General features: G+C 36.9%; 1 protein-coding gene across 4 annotated transcripts in view; it reads right to left on the minus strand.

Annotated features, from left to right (window-relative positions):
- LOC306853715 (teneurin-2-like) overlaps positions 1 to 17,305 on the minus strand; it is a gene marked incomplete at its 5' end in the record, with an annotated part of 227,949 nt that overhangs the window by 83,291 nt on the left and 127,353 nt on the right. For 2 of the 4 annotated variants that reach the window (XM_079391335.1, XM_079391334.1), the window contains one exon: positions 9,274 to 9,483. The exons of the other annotated variants lie outside the window; for them this stretch is intronic. In XM_079391335.1, the coding sequence (XP_079247461.1) occupies positions 9,274 to 9,483 (210 nt within the window). The remainder of the gene's footprint in view (positions 1 to 9,273; positions 9,484 to 17,305) is intronic. 4 annotated transcript variants of the gene reach the window in all.

Consider the following 17,305-nt stretch of genomic DNA (forward strand, 5'->3'; position numbering starts at 1 on the left):
TATATATATATATTTGAAATTTATTCCTGTGATGCAAAGCTGAATTTTTAGCATCATTACGCCAGTCTTCAGTGTCACATGATCCTTCAGAAATCATTCAGTGATGTGCTTTTCAGGATTTTATTTTTTTTTATAACATTATGCATGCCTTTACAGTCACAATTTAATGTGCCCTTGCGGAATAAAGGTATCAATTTCTTTATATATTATGAACAATTTCATTAATTTATTTGTATAAGCATGCACACAACGTCATAAGACGTTGATATTTGGTAACATTTTGGTTGCGACGTAGGGTGACCAAAATTCAACGTCAATTCAACGTCTAATATCAATGTTGATTTGATGTCCAATACCGACGTCAGCTGACATTGATATTTGTTGTTTTTAGGTTGTGTAACCAAAATCCAATGTTAAATCAATGTCAAACTGGCGTCAAAAAGCCATATCTGTCCGACGTCATGTCCAACGTCAACTTGACATTATATTGACGTCCTGTGCCTGCTGGGGTATTTTACTGAACCCAAACTTTTGAAAAGTATTGTATACAACACAGCTTTTCACTGCCACAAGCATCTCTAAGGAGAATTAAAGTGAATGTTATGACAAGTAAGATGATTACACTTACTCTTAAGTCAACATAGATAAATGACGGTCAATTTATTGAGCTTGCTCTATCGCTTGTTTACTGTGACAAAATAATAAACACAGCACTACTGAACAAGATAAATTATGGTTCAAACTACTCCCAGTTGTCAAGAGGACATTTTTATGAATCAGAGATAAGATATCATGCACAAGCTCAATAGAGCGTCTACTTTTGTCAGTCCACTATATTTTTATATTTTTTTATTTAAAACCAGTTTTTTTTTTTTTTTAACAAATGCCTTTGTGCTTTTACCTGCACAACTGGCTTTAAAAAAAACAAGAAAAGGTTGTTTGCCCAAATCTGGAGAAAACAACAAATGCAAAAGTCACTTGTGGTCAAGGCAAAACACTGTAGGCTCCCCTGTCAGCCCTTCCTAGACTGATGAAAAGGTTGTTTTCATATTCATGAAGAAGCATTCTTCATTCGTAAACCTCTGCACGCATCATCAACTTTTATCCCGTGTCGAGTATGAAATGGCTGTGTCGAGGCTCTGTGTGTGTCTGTGTGAGGGTAAAAATTCACACCCGCAGCGCACAGTAATCACTGTCCTTTTCACTGTCGACGTCTCCTTTACTCGAGGACACTGACAGATTTATACAGCCTAACATACTTATTCTAAGAATGACTAATTGAAGGTTTACTTTAGAGGAAAATCGAGGTTCTTTGTCCATTCATTTTTTAATGAAACTAACTGATGTCTATTATAAACAGACTGACTGATGCACATGTATTATTATGGAAACTGTATTAAAAATGAGACGAGACTTTTGCTCGGATGCTTAACTTTACAATTGAAACGTCTGCACAAACAATCAGACAGTCATGTACCAAGGACACATTCAAGGATAAAGCTAAAATCCAATACCCCCCTGTTTGGCTAGAGTTAAACCAACAATAGCACACAGACACCAACACAAATTGAAATAAACCGCTGGACATTAGCGGTGGAAACCATAGGAGTGAGAACATAAACGTCAATTTGGGATGATAAAGGAGATCGGAGAGAGGCCCTGGACCACAGGAGGTAAAAGAAAGTGTGATTTTAGTGGAAAACGCTTGTGAATAAATAAAAGAATGTAAATTAGGAAACAGCCACGGAGACCTCCTACTCTTATACCGTTATACAACCAACCCATCCCACCATTTTCACTGATAACACGTTGGTTGTCTCTCGCCGCTGAGAGTGCCAAGATTCAGCTCTCGGCAGATTGCTGCGAGGCTAGACGGCGCAATATACGGCACATCCCAGCAGAGGGACGGTCGAGTAAAGCTGCCTGTTCACGTATGCCAAACAACAGCAATAAAATGAAAGATGAAGGTCATTTCGGCACATAATCACATAGAAATAGGATACATTTTACAATCAAAAGATCAAGGTTTGGCATGGTCCAGTTAGCACCTGCTGGTAGATGCCGGAACTACATCATCTACTGTAGCTACAAAAAGCATCTTATAAAACGGATAGTTCCGGTCCTTGATTATAACTGGTTGAGGTACGTTCAAAGCTGTTGTAAATTACTTTACAAACATATACCTGCGCCAGTGTGTATGTTGCTGCTTCTGTGTGTTGCTTGGTAACCACTTGCAGGTAACCACTTGCAACCACAACCGTTTCTGAGGAACTACATTGTTTGGCAGAAAAAAATATGTTTTATGAATATCATAACATTTTATTAGCTGTGAAGCTTATTTGCTTATTTATTTTGTGAAACCAAAAATGGTTCTTCTATGGCATCGCTGTGAAGAACCATTTATCACCTTTATTTTTTAAGAGTGAACTTAGCTGTTATAAATTCACTGTAAACCACGGCTTCTTGGGGCTTATTGCTTTATTTCTCCATTGATGACCATTCTAAAGTAGCTGTCAATTGCAAATAATTTATCAATATGCCATTTTGATTAGTCACATGACATTTATGGCTAAGATTGGTTTAAAACTTCCTGGCAGTAGAACAGAAGGCCTATAAGCAAAGATCAGATCACATAATTCTCATATCCTAAACCAGCCTAGCTTCCTCCAGGTATTCCAGACCTCTTTGTTTACAACACTGCCATATGAACACTGCAACCATATTAATTTGCAACTAAAGTGTGTTATTCTGCACTCAACATTCCAGCAAAAATCCGATATGACAACAACATTAATAGCAACTCATAGAAAATAGAATAATAAAACTTTCAGGCACGGATGAACCAATCAATAGATTCATAACTTACAAAGGAAGACAGATAGTTACCATTTTGCTTCCAAATGTACAAAACACACGTTCAACTTTTACTCGCACACAGTAATGTGATCTGACGGCACTCAACATACTCACATTTGCTCGGACTAAGAGAGCTACGCAGTAGTTCACTACTACTACACGCACACTGGAAACCCCACAACTTAAGTACCAAAGCACTGAGGACTATGTGTGTGTGTCTGAAAACACTGAAAGCATAGTGGAGTTTTGTGCCAGTCTCAATAGCGCAGCGTGGAGGTCATCTAGCTTGACACAGATCCAAACCTACATGGTTCAGCTCGCTCTTACTAAAAGCAGATCCCCACACACAGTCCGGGATGCCTGAGGTTAGCACTTAAACCCACCCCCTGCTCTTTCTGGGACCGTGCCTGTGCCGGGCAGAGCGGAGCGGAGGCACTGAGCAGGATGGAATTGGCTTTCAGTACACTGCATTAGTTTCACAGTAGAGCTCCGGAGGCCCACTGGCAGTGGGAACAGAAAGCCACCATGTTTGTTTTCCAGGCCCAGCCTCAGTAAAAATGTTTATTGATATTTTCTGTGGTTCAGCGCAAGTGCTGGATGCTGAGGAAGGATGCCCGCACAGTAGCCCCAGCCAAGAGGAGCAGTAGGCGTCAGGACTTCTGCTTTCTTTCAGAGACTCTCACAAGAGCAGTCACTGGCCTAAAAAATCTTACAGCAATTTCAAACGGCTTTGCAAAGTCTGTGTCTTGCCATCTTTAGCAGTCCCATTTGTGAGTTAACGGTTTCTCTGAACTGGTTCAAACTGACTTGCAAAGCATTTGTAAATCACTTGATCATAAGAGTGAAACATATCGGAACCATAATTTGATACAATCTTTGTACCCTAATAAAAAAAAATCAGTTTTTAACTTAATTTGTTTTACTATAAAACAAACCCTCCAATTAGATTTTTGCTGTGGAAGATCTAGAGGTTTTCCAGTTTTTTAATAAAGATCTTAGAGCGTTATTTGCTTTTCCCTGCTGTAGGTTTGCATTATTGTGTTCTTCATCAGAACACAAACATGCTAATATAAAAAACAATAATTATTAAAAAGCAGTTATGCAACAGTACACCCTTAATTACCACTGCAAACAGAATAAAATGAGCTTTTAAATGTGGGCGTCAAGTCTAAACTAAATAGCTTCCACAGTTTCCTCAGAACGATCACTCAAAGCGACTCTCAAACAAACTGAATAGCTAAAATGAACAGACTTCCCTATGCTATTTTTCTTCACCACCTTTTAATACATTCTGTCCCTCTCACTAACATGCTGAAAAAATAACTAAATTAATAAATAATAACAATAATAATAAAACTTGTGCAACAACACATCCTTAATTACCACAGCATAAAATTAAATTAAAGGCACCGTCAACTAAATTGTTTTCACAATTTCTCCAAAATGATCACTCATATTAAAAGGTTAATCTTTTTTCAACAGGTTCATTGAATGTTGTGAATTCCTTTCAGCACAATCTCTCATCCCTTACAAAGACACTTACAGATACCTGCTCCCTGAGAGTGAAGTGACAGCAGCTGGTCTGGAGGTCATGCTGTTGAACTCCTGGACATTTATTCTGAGGTTTAATTAAAACACAGCTTGGCTGGTGCTAACAGAAGTAAATGCAAGCTGTACACTGGGCTCCGAACGAAACATTTCCCTCACATTCAGCCTCTTTGGCCCAATCCCCTCCTGTAATGAGCAATAATAACAGTCTGAGAGAAGAGTCATCAAATCAGCCTGAAAATAAACAGGCATTTGAAACCCCACTCTAAAACCCACCCACACACAAACACACACGGCCCTCTGTTCTGAACACAAAAGCTTAAATAATACCCTAATACAAAAACAATAACTTAAAAACAATTACGCAACCGCACGTCTTTAATTACTACTGCAAAATAGCATAACATTAGCTTTAAGGGGGCATCCAGTCCAAACTAAATTGTTTCAACAGAATTTCTTCAAAGCACACGGTGATTAAAAATTCATTGCATTAGGATCTACAGCTGATTTCACTGGCAGGGGTATGTGACTTTGGAAGCTGCTAAAAATAGCTAGCCGACACTCTCCATTTATAATAAATGGATAGAGACGCAAACACAAGCGCTTCCTACACATATACACACACACACACACAGCGGCTCTTTCCAGGAGCTCTCTTTGGAAAGACACCTAATGCCACAAATCAGCTTCAATGTTTTTTAAACATACAGGCCATGAATCACAATTTCAACAAACCAAATTAATGGAATCTGCAGACATTTTTAGTGGCCAGCATGACCGATTTCATCATTATTTCATAATAAGCAGAAATGTTTCTAGAGCAGCAAATCAACACATTAGAATGATTAGATGTGACACTTAAAAAAAATTCAGCTTTGCCATCACAGGAATAAATTACAACCTATTACAATTGAAAACAGTCATTTTAAATTGAAATACTTCACAAAATGATTGTTTTTTGATCAAATTATGTCTTGGTGAAATACATTTTAAAAACCTTACATCTCCAAATTGTTAGATGGTAGTAGATTAATTTAAAAGAAACCTTCTATATCTTCATTTTTACAAGCATTTATGTTGAAACGAGGCATTCCATCGCATTTCTAAGAGAGCTCTCTTTAACACAGCCAGACTGCCAGTCACAGAGCCTCGCTGACAGCTGCAATAGCTCAAGTAATGACTGTGGCACCGTGTGCATGCCACCAGTGTCAGCGTTCCCCACTGGCAGAGACGCAGTCCAGCTGTGCAGTATAACCCATGGAGCACAGACCCGCAATAAACACTAAGAAGAAATATAGAGATACACTCCGCTATCCCTAATTCGGAAGCTTTTATGTATTTAAATTCAAAACCAACCAGTAATAAACACACTTACCAGACACGCAACACTCTACTCAGAGCACTCTTCCTTTTTATAATCTCTTTTATAGTCTCTCAGCCTTCAGTACGTTGGGATACTGGCCAGATATTTAAATTTCTGAGCAGCAATCACCCTCAACAAGCTCACAGGACATTTAATTGGAATTAGTCTCACGAAAACACACATTTCCAATCTCAATCCAAACGCCCAAGATGTAAAACACACACACACATGCACACGCACATGCACACACACATGCACATGCACACAATCTGAAACCAAACATTCTCAGACTTGTACACAAAATCCAAGCTCAAGGCAACATGATAATAAGCCAATTATTTTGTGCTTTATTTTCAGGCTAATTGCAAGCTTTGAAACTCATCAGAGCTGAATGTGTCATCAGATCAAGGAAATGCAAACTATATGACAAACTTGCAAAGAATATGAAATATGAATAATTATTCGCAAGCATCTGATATTCAAAGTAGTTATTTTTTCAAATGTGATAAAGACCCGTGCATTACAAAAACAATGAATGGCATTTGTCAAAGCGGAAAAAAGTGTCTTATAGAGCTGATTAGAATATAGAAATATACAGATATTTTCTCCCAAATTAAAATTGCAGCTTGATTAGGGTATCTATATTCAAGTGATGAAAGAACAAAATAACTAATAATTGTACTATTATTTCCACCACCACCATCATCATCATCATCGCTATTGTCGCTGTTCTGTTGTGTAGATGCTAACATATTCCCAATACTAATCAGAGATTATATTCTTAGAGTCATAATAAAAATGCAAAATTTCAGCAAATGCAAATTTCATGGTAATTTAGAAGAAGAAAAAATGAAATACTAACTGTATAAAAAATACTAACAGGCCCAATAAAGCTATTAGTGGTCACCTTGTCTGCACTGAGAGACACTGTGATTTCCCCTCTCGAATTTTTGATCTTCTCTCATCCATAATCCTTCTGCTGTGTCGTTCTAGAGCCGTGGAGCTGGCAGTGTTGGAGTGAATTTATTTACAGCGTGGTTAGTCTGCAAATGATTGATGTTGCTGCAGCAAACAGTAAACCAATTAGAGGCATGATGTAATGTCATTTTAAAAGGTTTATAATCGCGTTGCTTCTGAACTCAGGCCCCTGATCAGACGTAATAAAGATTTATAGCAGATCAAAGGAGAGGCTAATGCCATTAACAATAGATTATATTCCAGCAGAAATTACATTAACAACTTTTTTTCCTCCTCTCCGCTAAATATATCCCCTGGATTGCTGATTTGGACACGGGGCAAAGTTTGGAGGACTGTGTAGCGTACGGAGCATTAATTACTCTGAATGAGCACAGCTGTACTAAGACGACTCACACACACACACACACACACATTCTGTTCAGTCTGACCTGTTATAGTGAGGTTCTACACAGCCTGGGAACGTGTAATAAGCCACCATAACATAAGTGCTTCATATGTTGTGCCCTTGTGGGAAACCGATGCTGTTTTATTTCAAAATGCATTTGTTGTCATCTTTAGCTCCACTTGTCATAAATATAATCTATTCCTCTAACAAAATGAGCTTTATAGGGACAACAAACGATAAACTCAATCCCTTCCATGTTGTGGGCCATTCATACAGACCTTGATAAGACAGTAGCAATCCTCCCAAACCCTTCCAAGTTACACCAATTTAGTTTTTTACAGTGAACCAAGGAAAAAAGTTTCAGTCATGAAATCTGATTTTTTTTTTTCTCTAGAAGCCTAATCCACTGTGAACATCAATTGTTGAAGGGAACCTACATGTACAGTATGCAAATTTGCATCATTACAATGCTATTTGAGTATAACTTATATATGACAGTATTTGTACAAATATTATTACAGTATTATACTACGGGGCCGTTGAATGCTTGAATCTGATTGGCTGACGAACGTTCTGAGGTGTGCAATTATTTTCAGGGAAACGCACGGCGAACGTAGTTCCAGGCAGCTTTCTTGACCGCATTACAGTTCCATATAACTTCGCATCGTTGTCAGCGCTGCCCTGACGATTTTATCAGTTAGCCTAGTGTAGCAACTTAAAGGCTACACATGACATTTCTCACTAGCGAGGTAATAACAGCGCTGCATCTTAAAGCAGACTTACAGTTTAGAGACGGTGCTTCAGAACACTGTTGAGGGACACACAGAGGTAGCCTAATTCATACAAGCTCTCTCTCTCTCTCTCTCTCTCTCTCTCTCTCTCTCTCTCTCTCTCTGTTTCTCTTTCTCTGTGTCTCTGTCTCTCTCGCTCTCTTTCTAATAACTTCATTATTAACTGCATTAGTCTGCTATCAACGGCTCAAGCCTCCATTGCCAGCTTTAAAATGACGTTTTGGAACTAGCAAAAGAGTCGTTGGATGAGATGCGGAAGAAATAATCCTACTCACAATAGCGATTTAAGTAGAAAAACCGGACGAATCCCTTGAAATATATAATCTGATCGATGTCTTGAGGTGTGGCAACCGTAGTATAAGCGGAATAATTGACGATGGGCCGTTGAATTATTAGAAAAATAATTATTAGAAAAAACCCGAGGTGTAACATTATTTTTCTAATAATTCAACGGCCCATCGTCAATTATTCCTTACTTTGTTCATATTTTTAACTAGCTTTTATTTTGGGATTTGGATTATTTTTTATTTGGATTTTAGTTTGAGCACTTTTGTCATTTTTATTTTTTTTAATATTTAAATTTTTGTTTTAATAATTTTAGTACTTCAACTTATTACAGTGACAAAAAATAATACATTTAGTTTACAGTAACAATGTTGTACTATAACCAGTGTGGTAGCTTGCAAAAGTGACTGAATAGCAATTTAAGTTTTAGTAATTACTGTTAACTATTTTAATTTTACTAATTAAAATGTACTTTTGTCATTTGTATATATTTAGAAATATTTTAATACAACTTATTAATATTTCATTCAATTTTATTTTAATCATTTTAGTACTTTAACTTATTTCAAAAGTTGCAAAAATAACTCCTAATTTTCATTTAGTTTTCATCTAATATTTCTCATTTATTTTAATTTTTTTTATCTCAGCTTTATTTAAATTAACAAAAACAATTTGAACAATTTTAGTTAACAATAACAACACTGTACTATAACCAATGTGGTAGCTAGCAAAAGTGACTGAGAAGTCTGAAAATAAATTTTACATTCAATTTTAAGAATGACTACTGATCTAAAAATACAGATCTAAGACAGAGGAAGAAAAAGAAAGCTTTTTTCCCTGTAGTGCGAAAAAAGCCATTTATTTTCAGTGGGAGTTGCTGATATCCACCATCATGACCAACAGCAGTCACTGGCCATGTTCTGAATGACTGTTTTTATTGCTCATTTTGATGTTGTTGCTGCATTTAGTTAAAATAGACAACATAATAGACAACAATATAGGACACAGAAAAGCGAAAGATGATAATGGAGGCATCAGCCAATGAGATGTGAGTGGGGGGGTCTTACCAGTGGGGGGCTGGGCCCGGAGCAGGTATGAGTTATGGGAGATTTGGTCCTCTGGGTGGGGCTCCAGCATGGTGTGGGAGGAGCTGCTGTCCAGCAAGGGCACCTGACACTCCCTTATGGTAGGCGGGACTGGATGGAGGGGGGCGGGTGGAGGAGAAGGAGCAGGGGGCAGGAGGCTGGAGGAGGCGGTGGAGGGAGGGAGGGGACGACCTGAGGAATGGACAGATAAGGAGACAAACTTGTTATGATCATGTGACATGATGCAGGGCAGATATCAACATACTAACATGATAGACATACAACATTTAAACATTCTACAGCCAGCAGACTGCACCTAATGAACTCATTTATGTGATAATGCACTCATGTGATCAATTGTTTTCGAATGACTTCAGTGACAATCTTTGAAGTCAACATGAAATGCCTTTTACAACCCATTTTACTTCTGCAATATCATGTGTTTCCATGTGAAACATGAAATTTAATACAAAAAATGCTGGGTGAGATTTGATTTTATCCATCAGGAATTGACTGGATCATGAAGTGTGTCTGTTTCATACTAGAATGCGCTCAAAATGTGAGTTTGGAGTGGGTTATGGAGAACTACGCCCCTCCTGAAACACCTTGGGAACCCATTTCTGAAGAGGCTTTTTACTCGATACGTGGAAGCTGAAGATTAAGTTCACCCTTGAGAACATTATCATGCATCCCAATAGTACTACTTCTACAAATGTATCGTAATTTACTGTTATTGCCATAAACTTTATTATATTAACCGGGAAGCTTTTACAAAGACTCCATTGCTTACAACAGTAGCCTAAAACAACGGATAAGTAGCTATCTGGCTGCTGGTTTATATCAATTATTAATATTAATTTGTTTCTGAGGCAGTGCAAGTTTTGTCATTTTTATGAAGGATTATGAAAACATTTTTCTCTTTAGAACAACATGTACTGATGAAATGTTCTCAGAAACATATATTAAGAAAGTAAATAGGGTCAATTTTGATTTCACGCTGACCTTAACCATAAAAGTCCCCTGTGATGTTCATGTCGCACAATGTGCTCATAAAATAATTCTCATAAAATGATCTCCAAGGTGTTTCTCATAAAAACAAGCTATGAGGTCACAAAGTAAATTTACAGCACAAGTTATATGTGCCCATAAATGCATGCAAAATTTATGCGTTCACACCTGTGCATAGATAACGTGGGCTGAAAATGACATCATGCTCAGCGTGCATTGACAATATACAAACAAAAGCACAGCGACAGAAGCAAATAGCCGGGGTGTTCATGTACATGTGTGTGTGTTTGTGAGTTATGGAGTGCTTGGACTGCAGAAGAGCAGACAGGAAGTGCTGCTCGCAGCATTTTTTTGACCAGTAAAACTCCACGCTGGGAGCATTGCATGAGCACATTTACACACAAAAACAGTCTACTTCATCACTGTAACACAGATGTTTCGGATGTGATTTCCCAACAGGATCCTGTAATAGAACCATACACATGCACTATATGACAATAAAGAGCCTGCAGTTATGAAGCGCATGTCATTTTTTCACAGTGAGCAAATGCATGAGGGGAGGTGGGGAAAGTCATTGGTTTTAAATGCATCTGAGTTCCTGAGTAATTGCCATGACATTTTTTTTTTTTTTTTTCAAAGAAGCGTGTGCAGTCAGTCCTCATAAAGGCAGAGGAATTAGGAGGCTATTACCTGCCTTAATTACTCCTGCAAAGACAGCACTGAGGGAAAAGACGGCGCTCGCTATAATCTGAGACGACTGAGTGGCGCTCTTTTAAGATATATATCAGTAAAACCAATATGACAATGTATTGGTCATCGTTTTAATTGGGATCAAACGAAGACTGTGCACTTTCTGTCTTTTAAGAGTCGCTTTAACTTCAAAAAGCTGCATGGTACACAAACAGATTATCACGCACATACACACAGCTTCACTTTCATCTTCCTCTCTTCGCATCAACCCCTGACTGCCTGTTAGCAGGAATGGAAGAAAGCGAGAGGGTGAAGAGGTGCTTTTGTAGAAGACCTTGAATGCAGAAAGTATATGAGCACATCTGACTCAACTTCCCTCTTCAACGCTCATCCTCCCTCTCCCCATGACTCCTTTGTCAGTACAGTATGCGGTCATTCAGGGATATTGAGTCGAGGTTGCTGGCTGTGCCTTGTGTTATTGGTTTGGTTCAGTGCTGCACTGTGCCAGAAACACACCTCCATTCACACACTAACTCACAAAACACAGGGACCCACAGTGTAAAAAAAAAGTTCAGCCAACTTAAAATTTTAAGGCAAACAGCTTCAGCAGAACTCAAAAATCTGCTGAAGCTGAAATTTTAAGTTGGCTCAACTTTTCTTTTTTTTTACAGTGCATTGCACTAAGCTTATTTGATTTTTTTTTCAGAGTAGATTTTATTTTAATATTGTTTTTAGGTGGTTAGTCTTAGCAATGATTTTGTTACAGTTTAATGTTTATTTCATCCTTTAAATGATTATTAAATAGTAAATTAAATATTTAATACACTAATAATGAAAATGTTATTTTGACTACCATTCAAACATTTTTGTAAAGTCTTTTATGCTCACCAAAACCACATTTATTTGATCAAAATAGTTAAAACAGAAATATTGTGAAATAATATTGCCATTTAAAATAAAAGTTTTTTTATTTGAATATATATATTTTAAAATATAATTTATTTCTGTGAGGGCGAAGCTGAATTTTCAGCATCATTACTCCAGTTTTCAGTGTCACATGATCCTTCAGAAATCATTCTAACATGCTGATTTGCTGCTCAAGAAACATTATTATTATTATTGTCATCAGCAGCATTGAAAACGTTGTGCTGATTTTTTGTGGAACCGTTATTTTATTTTTAAAAACTATTTTTTTGTGTGTTATTAACAAAGTTAATAATCAACAGCATTTATTTCAAATATGAATTCTTTGCAACAATATAAAAAAACTTTAATGAGATTTTTTTTAATCAATTTACTGTGCTAAATAAAAATATTTATTTTTAACAAAATTGACCTCATATATTGAAACGGTAAAGTCTAAATATTATTAAAAACTGAAATAGATTTAAATTTTTAATGTTTAATGACTTCAGCTTACAACATTTAAAAAATATATATTAGTTTTAATAAAAGTAACTAACATGTGTTATGCTTAATGTTTTCCTTATTTTTTTCTTCTGTCTGACCTCATGATCTGTGGAAGAGGGATGCATATAATATATAAGGAAATATAGTGGGCTGATTGGGGTGCTTGTTAAGCAGACCACCAGGAACATGGGGCAGAAGCCCTTTAAATAATAAAGAGAAAGACGAGGAAGGATATGTTTACCATCAGCATTTCATAAAAGCATCTATGGCATACGCATCTGAGAATGAGTGAATGGGAAGAGAGAAACAACGAGAGAGAGAGAGAGAGATATGGGGATCTTCACTAATGCACAGAGGAGATGAATAAACACTGAAAAGCTCAGCGAATATGCAGATGAAAGAGCGAGAGGTTAAGTGTGCTGCTGGCTGATTAGCTTGACTTCTAAAGAGATGGATGAAGAATTCGACCATAAAAATACAGAACGGCAGAGCTGCAGAGCTGCATATGGGTATCTGAGGACAGAAGAGAATTCTGGGAAGTCGTTCTTGTCAAACAGTAGATAGAAGCAGCGTTGCACCAAAGAGTCATTTTCTCGGAACAGAAACAGAGAATAATATTTGCTAAGTTTCAATGAATATTTGAAACAGTTCAGAGGCAAAATGTTTATTGTCATTGAACTCATTTGAAAATGCACATTATATTCACCACACAAAACCATGACACCATTTTCAATGGACCATTGCTTCAATAATGAGAGTATTTATGGCACTGGACAAGAGAAGCCTGCGTGTGTATATGCGTTCTTGTGTGTTGGGGGTTATTAAATTTTTAAATCACTTTAATTACAAAAAAAGGAAAAATTGCATTAGGTGGCCAAAAGCAATTATAGGAAACTTAATCTCCTTCGCAATTAGGCTCAGGGGCATTTTTTAACTATTGTAATTTATTTTTGCTACATTTCTATAAAGGTCAGTATAAATTGCTTTGTGTTATTAGAACAAAGGCTCGTTAGAAGTGGGCTGAGGGGGGGCACCTGTTCCTCTAGATGATTCCTCTCCTTTGCCGTCCTTCCTAAATTCCTGTTATCTCTCTGGGAGAGGATGTGCTATTGTGGATCTGCTGGCCTGGAACATTGACTTGACCTTGAACATCCCTGGTTTGGCCCTTGGTAGAATTAAATTTTGAAGACTATCCCAACTAGGAGAAAACTTTTGATTTCCTGAAGAGTATAAACTTTGTGGTACTTTTTTGATACAGCAAAATGCCAATGAAATTTTACACAAATTAAAATAAAGTTTTGAGTAGACATTTAATTTAATTTGTAACAAATATATTAATAAAACATAAACCCTAAAAAATAAAAAAACTATAAATAAATAAATAAATAAAAATACAACCTACAGCACCAGTTTGGGATCAGCAAGTTGTTTGTTAATTTTTATTATATATATATATATATATATATATATATATATATATATATATATATATATATATATATATATATATTTAATAAGAAATGTTTCTTGAGCCCAGCATATTATCAAATCAGTACATTAGAATGATTTCTGAAGGATCATGTAACACTGAAGACTGGAGTAATGATGCTGAAAATCCAACAAATAAATTACATTTTAATATATATTACAAATAGAAAACAGTTTTAATATGTAATTTAGTCAAATGCAGCCTTGGGTGAGCATAACAGACTTCTTTCAAAAACTTTTAAACACTTTCTGACCCCAAACTTTTGAATGGTAGTTTGTATTTTCTGGAACCTTTTGTCTATTGGAAATCTTTGGGAAAAACATATTCAATGTTTTGCCAAATGAACAGTCAATAGTCAGATACAAAGCAGTATAACCTATTGAACAGACTGTATTTCTATCCCTCACAGGCTTGATTTTATTACCATAAAATGAATGCCTTCTATTCTGACTGAGGTCTATGAGCATCAATTGTGTGCCTTTCCACATTGGCTGGTCTCCTAGAGCTAAAAACAGCTGTCAGCCGTACTTTGGGTTCGGTCTCTCATTATCCAGCATTTCTCCAATGCTGTTGCTTTTGGGTTCACTCCATTTTGACAAAACTCGATTTGAAAAAGTTTGTGGACAGACTACATGAAAGTGCATTGTGATGCTTGGTTTCACACAGCTCATAATTCATAAAGTTTAAGCCTGTCCAGTGCCTTTTTTTTATTGCTGCTGAATCTAACTTTTCCATCACTTGTTGGAGCCTCTGGGTAAGTGCGCTCAGAAAATTACATTATGTAATGTAATACCATTATATGAAAATCATTTCGGTAGATTCACGGATTACGGGATAGAAGTAGACATGCCGCTGACTGAAGTGGTCCTGTCGGCAAACTCTCATGAATACGCTCGCAGACGCACCCTAATACCACGGCCCGGGTCTAGCTACAGCACTTTATCTCTCCACCCATCTGGCCGGTGAGGAGACGGTGAGCCAAAGAGGCCAAAAAGCTCAGGAAGAGACAGCTGGAGCCCAGTCAGATGGAAAGTGACAAATTACCGCCCTAATGAGAGCCATTCATCATTTCACCCAAACTCTCTCCCTCCCTCTATTTTCATCAACAACGCACCTACACATTTAGCTCAACCGTCATCCAACACGTCATCAAACATGCTGAAGATGGGGAGGAAAAGGAGGCGGATTTGACCTCAGAAAATAAGAAATGCAAAACATAGTTTACCTTACAGGTGTGCAAGAGGAAATGAGTAGGATGGAAAACAGATGTGAAATACCCAAAATACCACAGAGTAACCAAACTGCATGATAATGTGAGCTACTGTACCACCACAGAAAACTTTTTTCATTATAATAAAAATTAAACTAAATAGTAATAAAACAGATAAATTCATTCTATATGAAACCGTTAATAATACTAATAACCTATTTTTTTTTTTTTTACCAAAAATTGTGTTTGTGCTATGTATTTTCTTTATATTTATTTATCAGAGCATAGTAATACACTTCTTGTGAGAAAAGTTGAAATTGTACAATTGAGTCTCTTAAAAAAACAATAAATAAAAATTCTGCCATCACTTACTCACCCTCTTTTTGTTTTAAACTTGTATGACTTACTTTCTTCTGTGGAAAATAAAATAAGGTATTTTGAAGATTGAACAACATTGGACTGAACTGCCAAAAAAACTAAACAAAAAACAAAACAAAACAAAACCAAACACAACAAAAAGCAAAACAAAGCAAAGCAAAGCAAAGCAAAACAAAACAAAACAAAACAAAACAAAACAAAAATCAAAGCAAAAGAAAAAAACAAAAACAAATCGATAACACATTCTTCCACAGAAGAAAGTCAATTTGGTTTGGAATGACACAAAGGTCAGTAAATGATAATGTAAAGTAAAAATAAGAATTTTCAATTTTGGTGGGCTGTCTCTTTAAATGTCCAGAAGTCATTCATATGAAACACACTGAAATCAATCACTTATGACGGTCTATTTCAGTTTGGATGCTTCCATAGAGTACTATGTAGGCAGCTCACTAGGTTAGGAACAGAGCTGATAGGGAAGGTGACAGGAAGCTGAGGGACAGTGACGTGGATCTCTCGTGTGATCCAAGGCAGGAGGCCATCTTATGCCCACTGCCGCTAAGATGGCCGCCGCTGGTCCCGCGTCTGTCTCTGCCAGAGAATTTTGAGGGCAGATTGTCTGGATTCTCTGTGATTGACTCCATTTTCTCATTCTGATGTTGTGTCTTGTCGAACAGGCTGACAGGATCCTAATCTTACAACCACTAAGCTCAGTCGGGCCTGTCAAAACACTAATGCCCATTTCACACCATCAGCCAATGCTAATGGCAGAGCACGAGTTCAATAATCACGCACACACATACTTTAAAGTACTGGCACAATCCTGTTCCCTTCATCCTGGTTTATTCAGCTGAAAATATCAAAGCACAAAACTTACTGTAAGCTTCCCACAATTAAGAAAGTTAGCTTTTCTCATCTTAAAAGTGACTTTACAGTTACGTTTCTCCCCTCAAAAAAAAAAAAAAGAAAACCCTTTGATGTTGAACTTCAAGCCTGTATTCTTCTTTAACTCAGAGCTCCTTTATAATCCTGCTCATTTTTTGTCTGTCTGAGAATGACTTCAGGAAATGCAAGTTAAATCTTTCAGCATGAGGGGACAGAATGTGGCACTGAGACACACCGGCACGGCTCCTCTTCACTTTAATGGAGGATCAGCCAAAAGACTGAACTGAAATGGATCTGGGGAGTCCAAGTGAGTTGAGGGCTATTGCACAATCTCTTTTGTTATTGTTCTTTGCAACACATCTCACTTTGTCTTCAACACGGTTAAGTCACTCTAAGAACCCCCATAAGCCAGAACAAAAGCACTGAGAAACTTTTAGTTTCATTTTGAAGCTTCAGTGAGTGAAACCTGGTTCTTAAGGGGTTAAGTAAACCAAAGAAGGTGAAGGCAGGTCATTTAAATAGCATTTTCATGCACTTGCTGCAATTAACAATATAGAAATACATTAAGAACATGCCAGATATATGCAGCAGTGTCGTTACTGTAAACTAAAACTATTGCTTTTCTGTAATAAATAAAAGGCTGAAATAAAATATAAATATTAGATGGGAAAATTCCAACTTGAATAAAAATGACAAATGCGAAAATTACAAAAATGACTAAAACTTAACTAAAATAAACTTACTGAAAATATAAAACAAAAAAGTAATACAATTACAAAATTCCACAACATATAAAATGTTGCCCGGTCTTGCAGATTTGCATTATACAATATTAAGAAGATCAGGCCGTTTCTCTCGGAACATGCAACACAACTCCTTGTTCAGGCTCTTGTTCTGTCCAGACTTGACTATTGCAATGTTCTCTTGGCAGGTCTTCCAGCCAATTC

Source organism: Barbus barbus (genome assembly GCF_936440315.1).
Source record: "Barbus barbus genome assembly, chromosome: 33".
Lineage (NCBI taxonomy): Eukaryota > Metazoa > Chordata > Actinopteri > Cypriniformes > Cyprinidae > Barbus > Barbus barbus.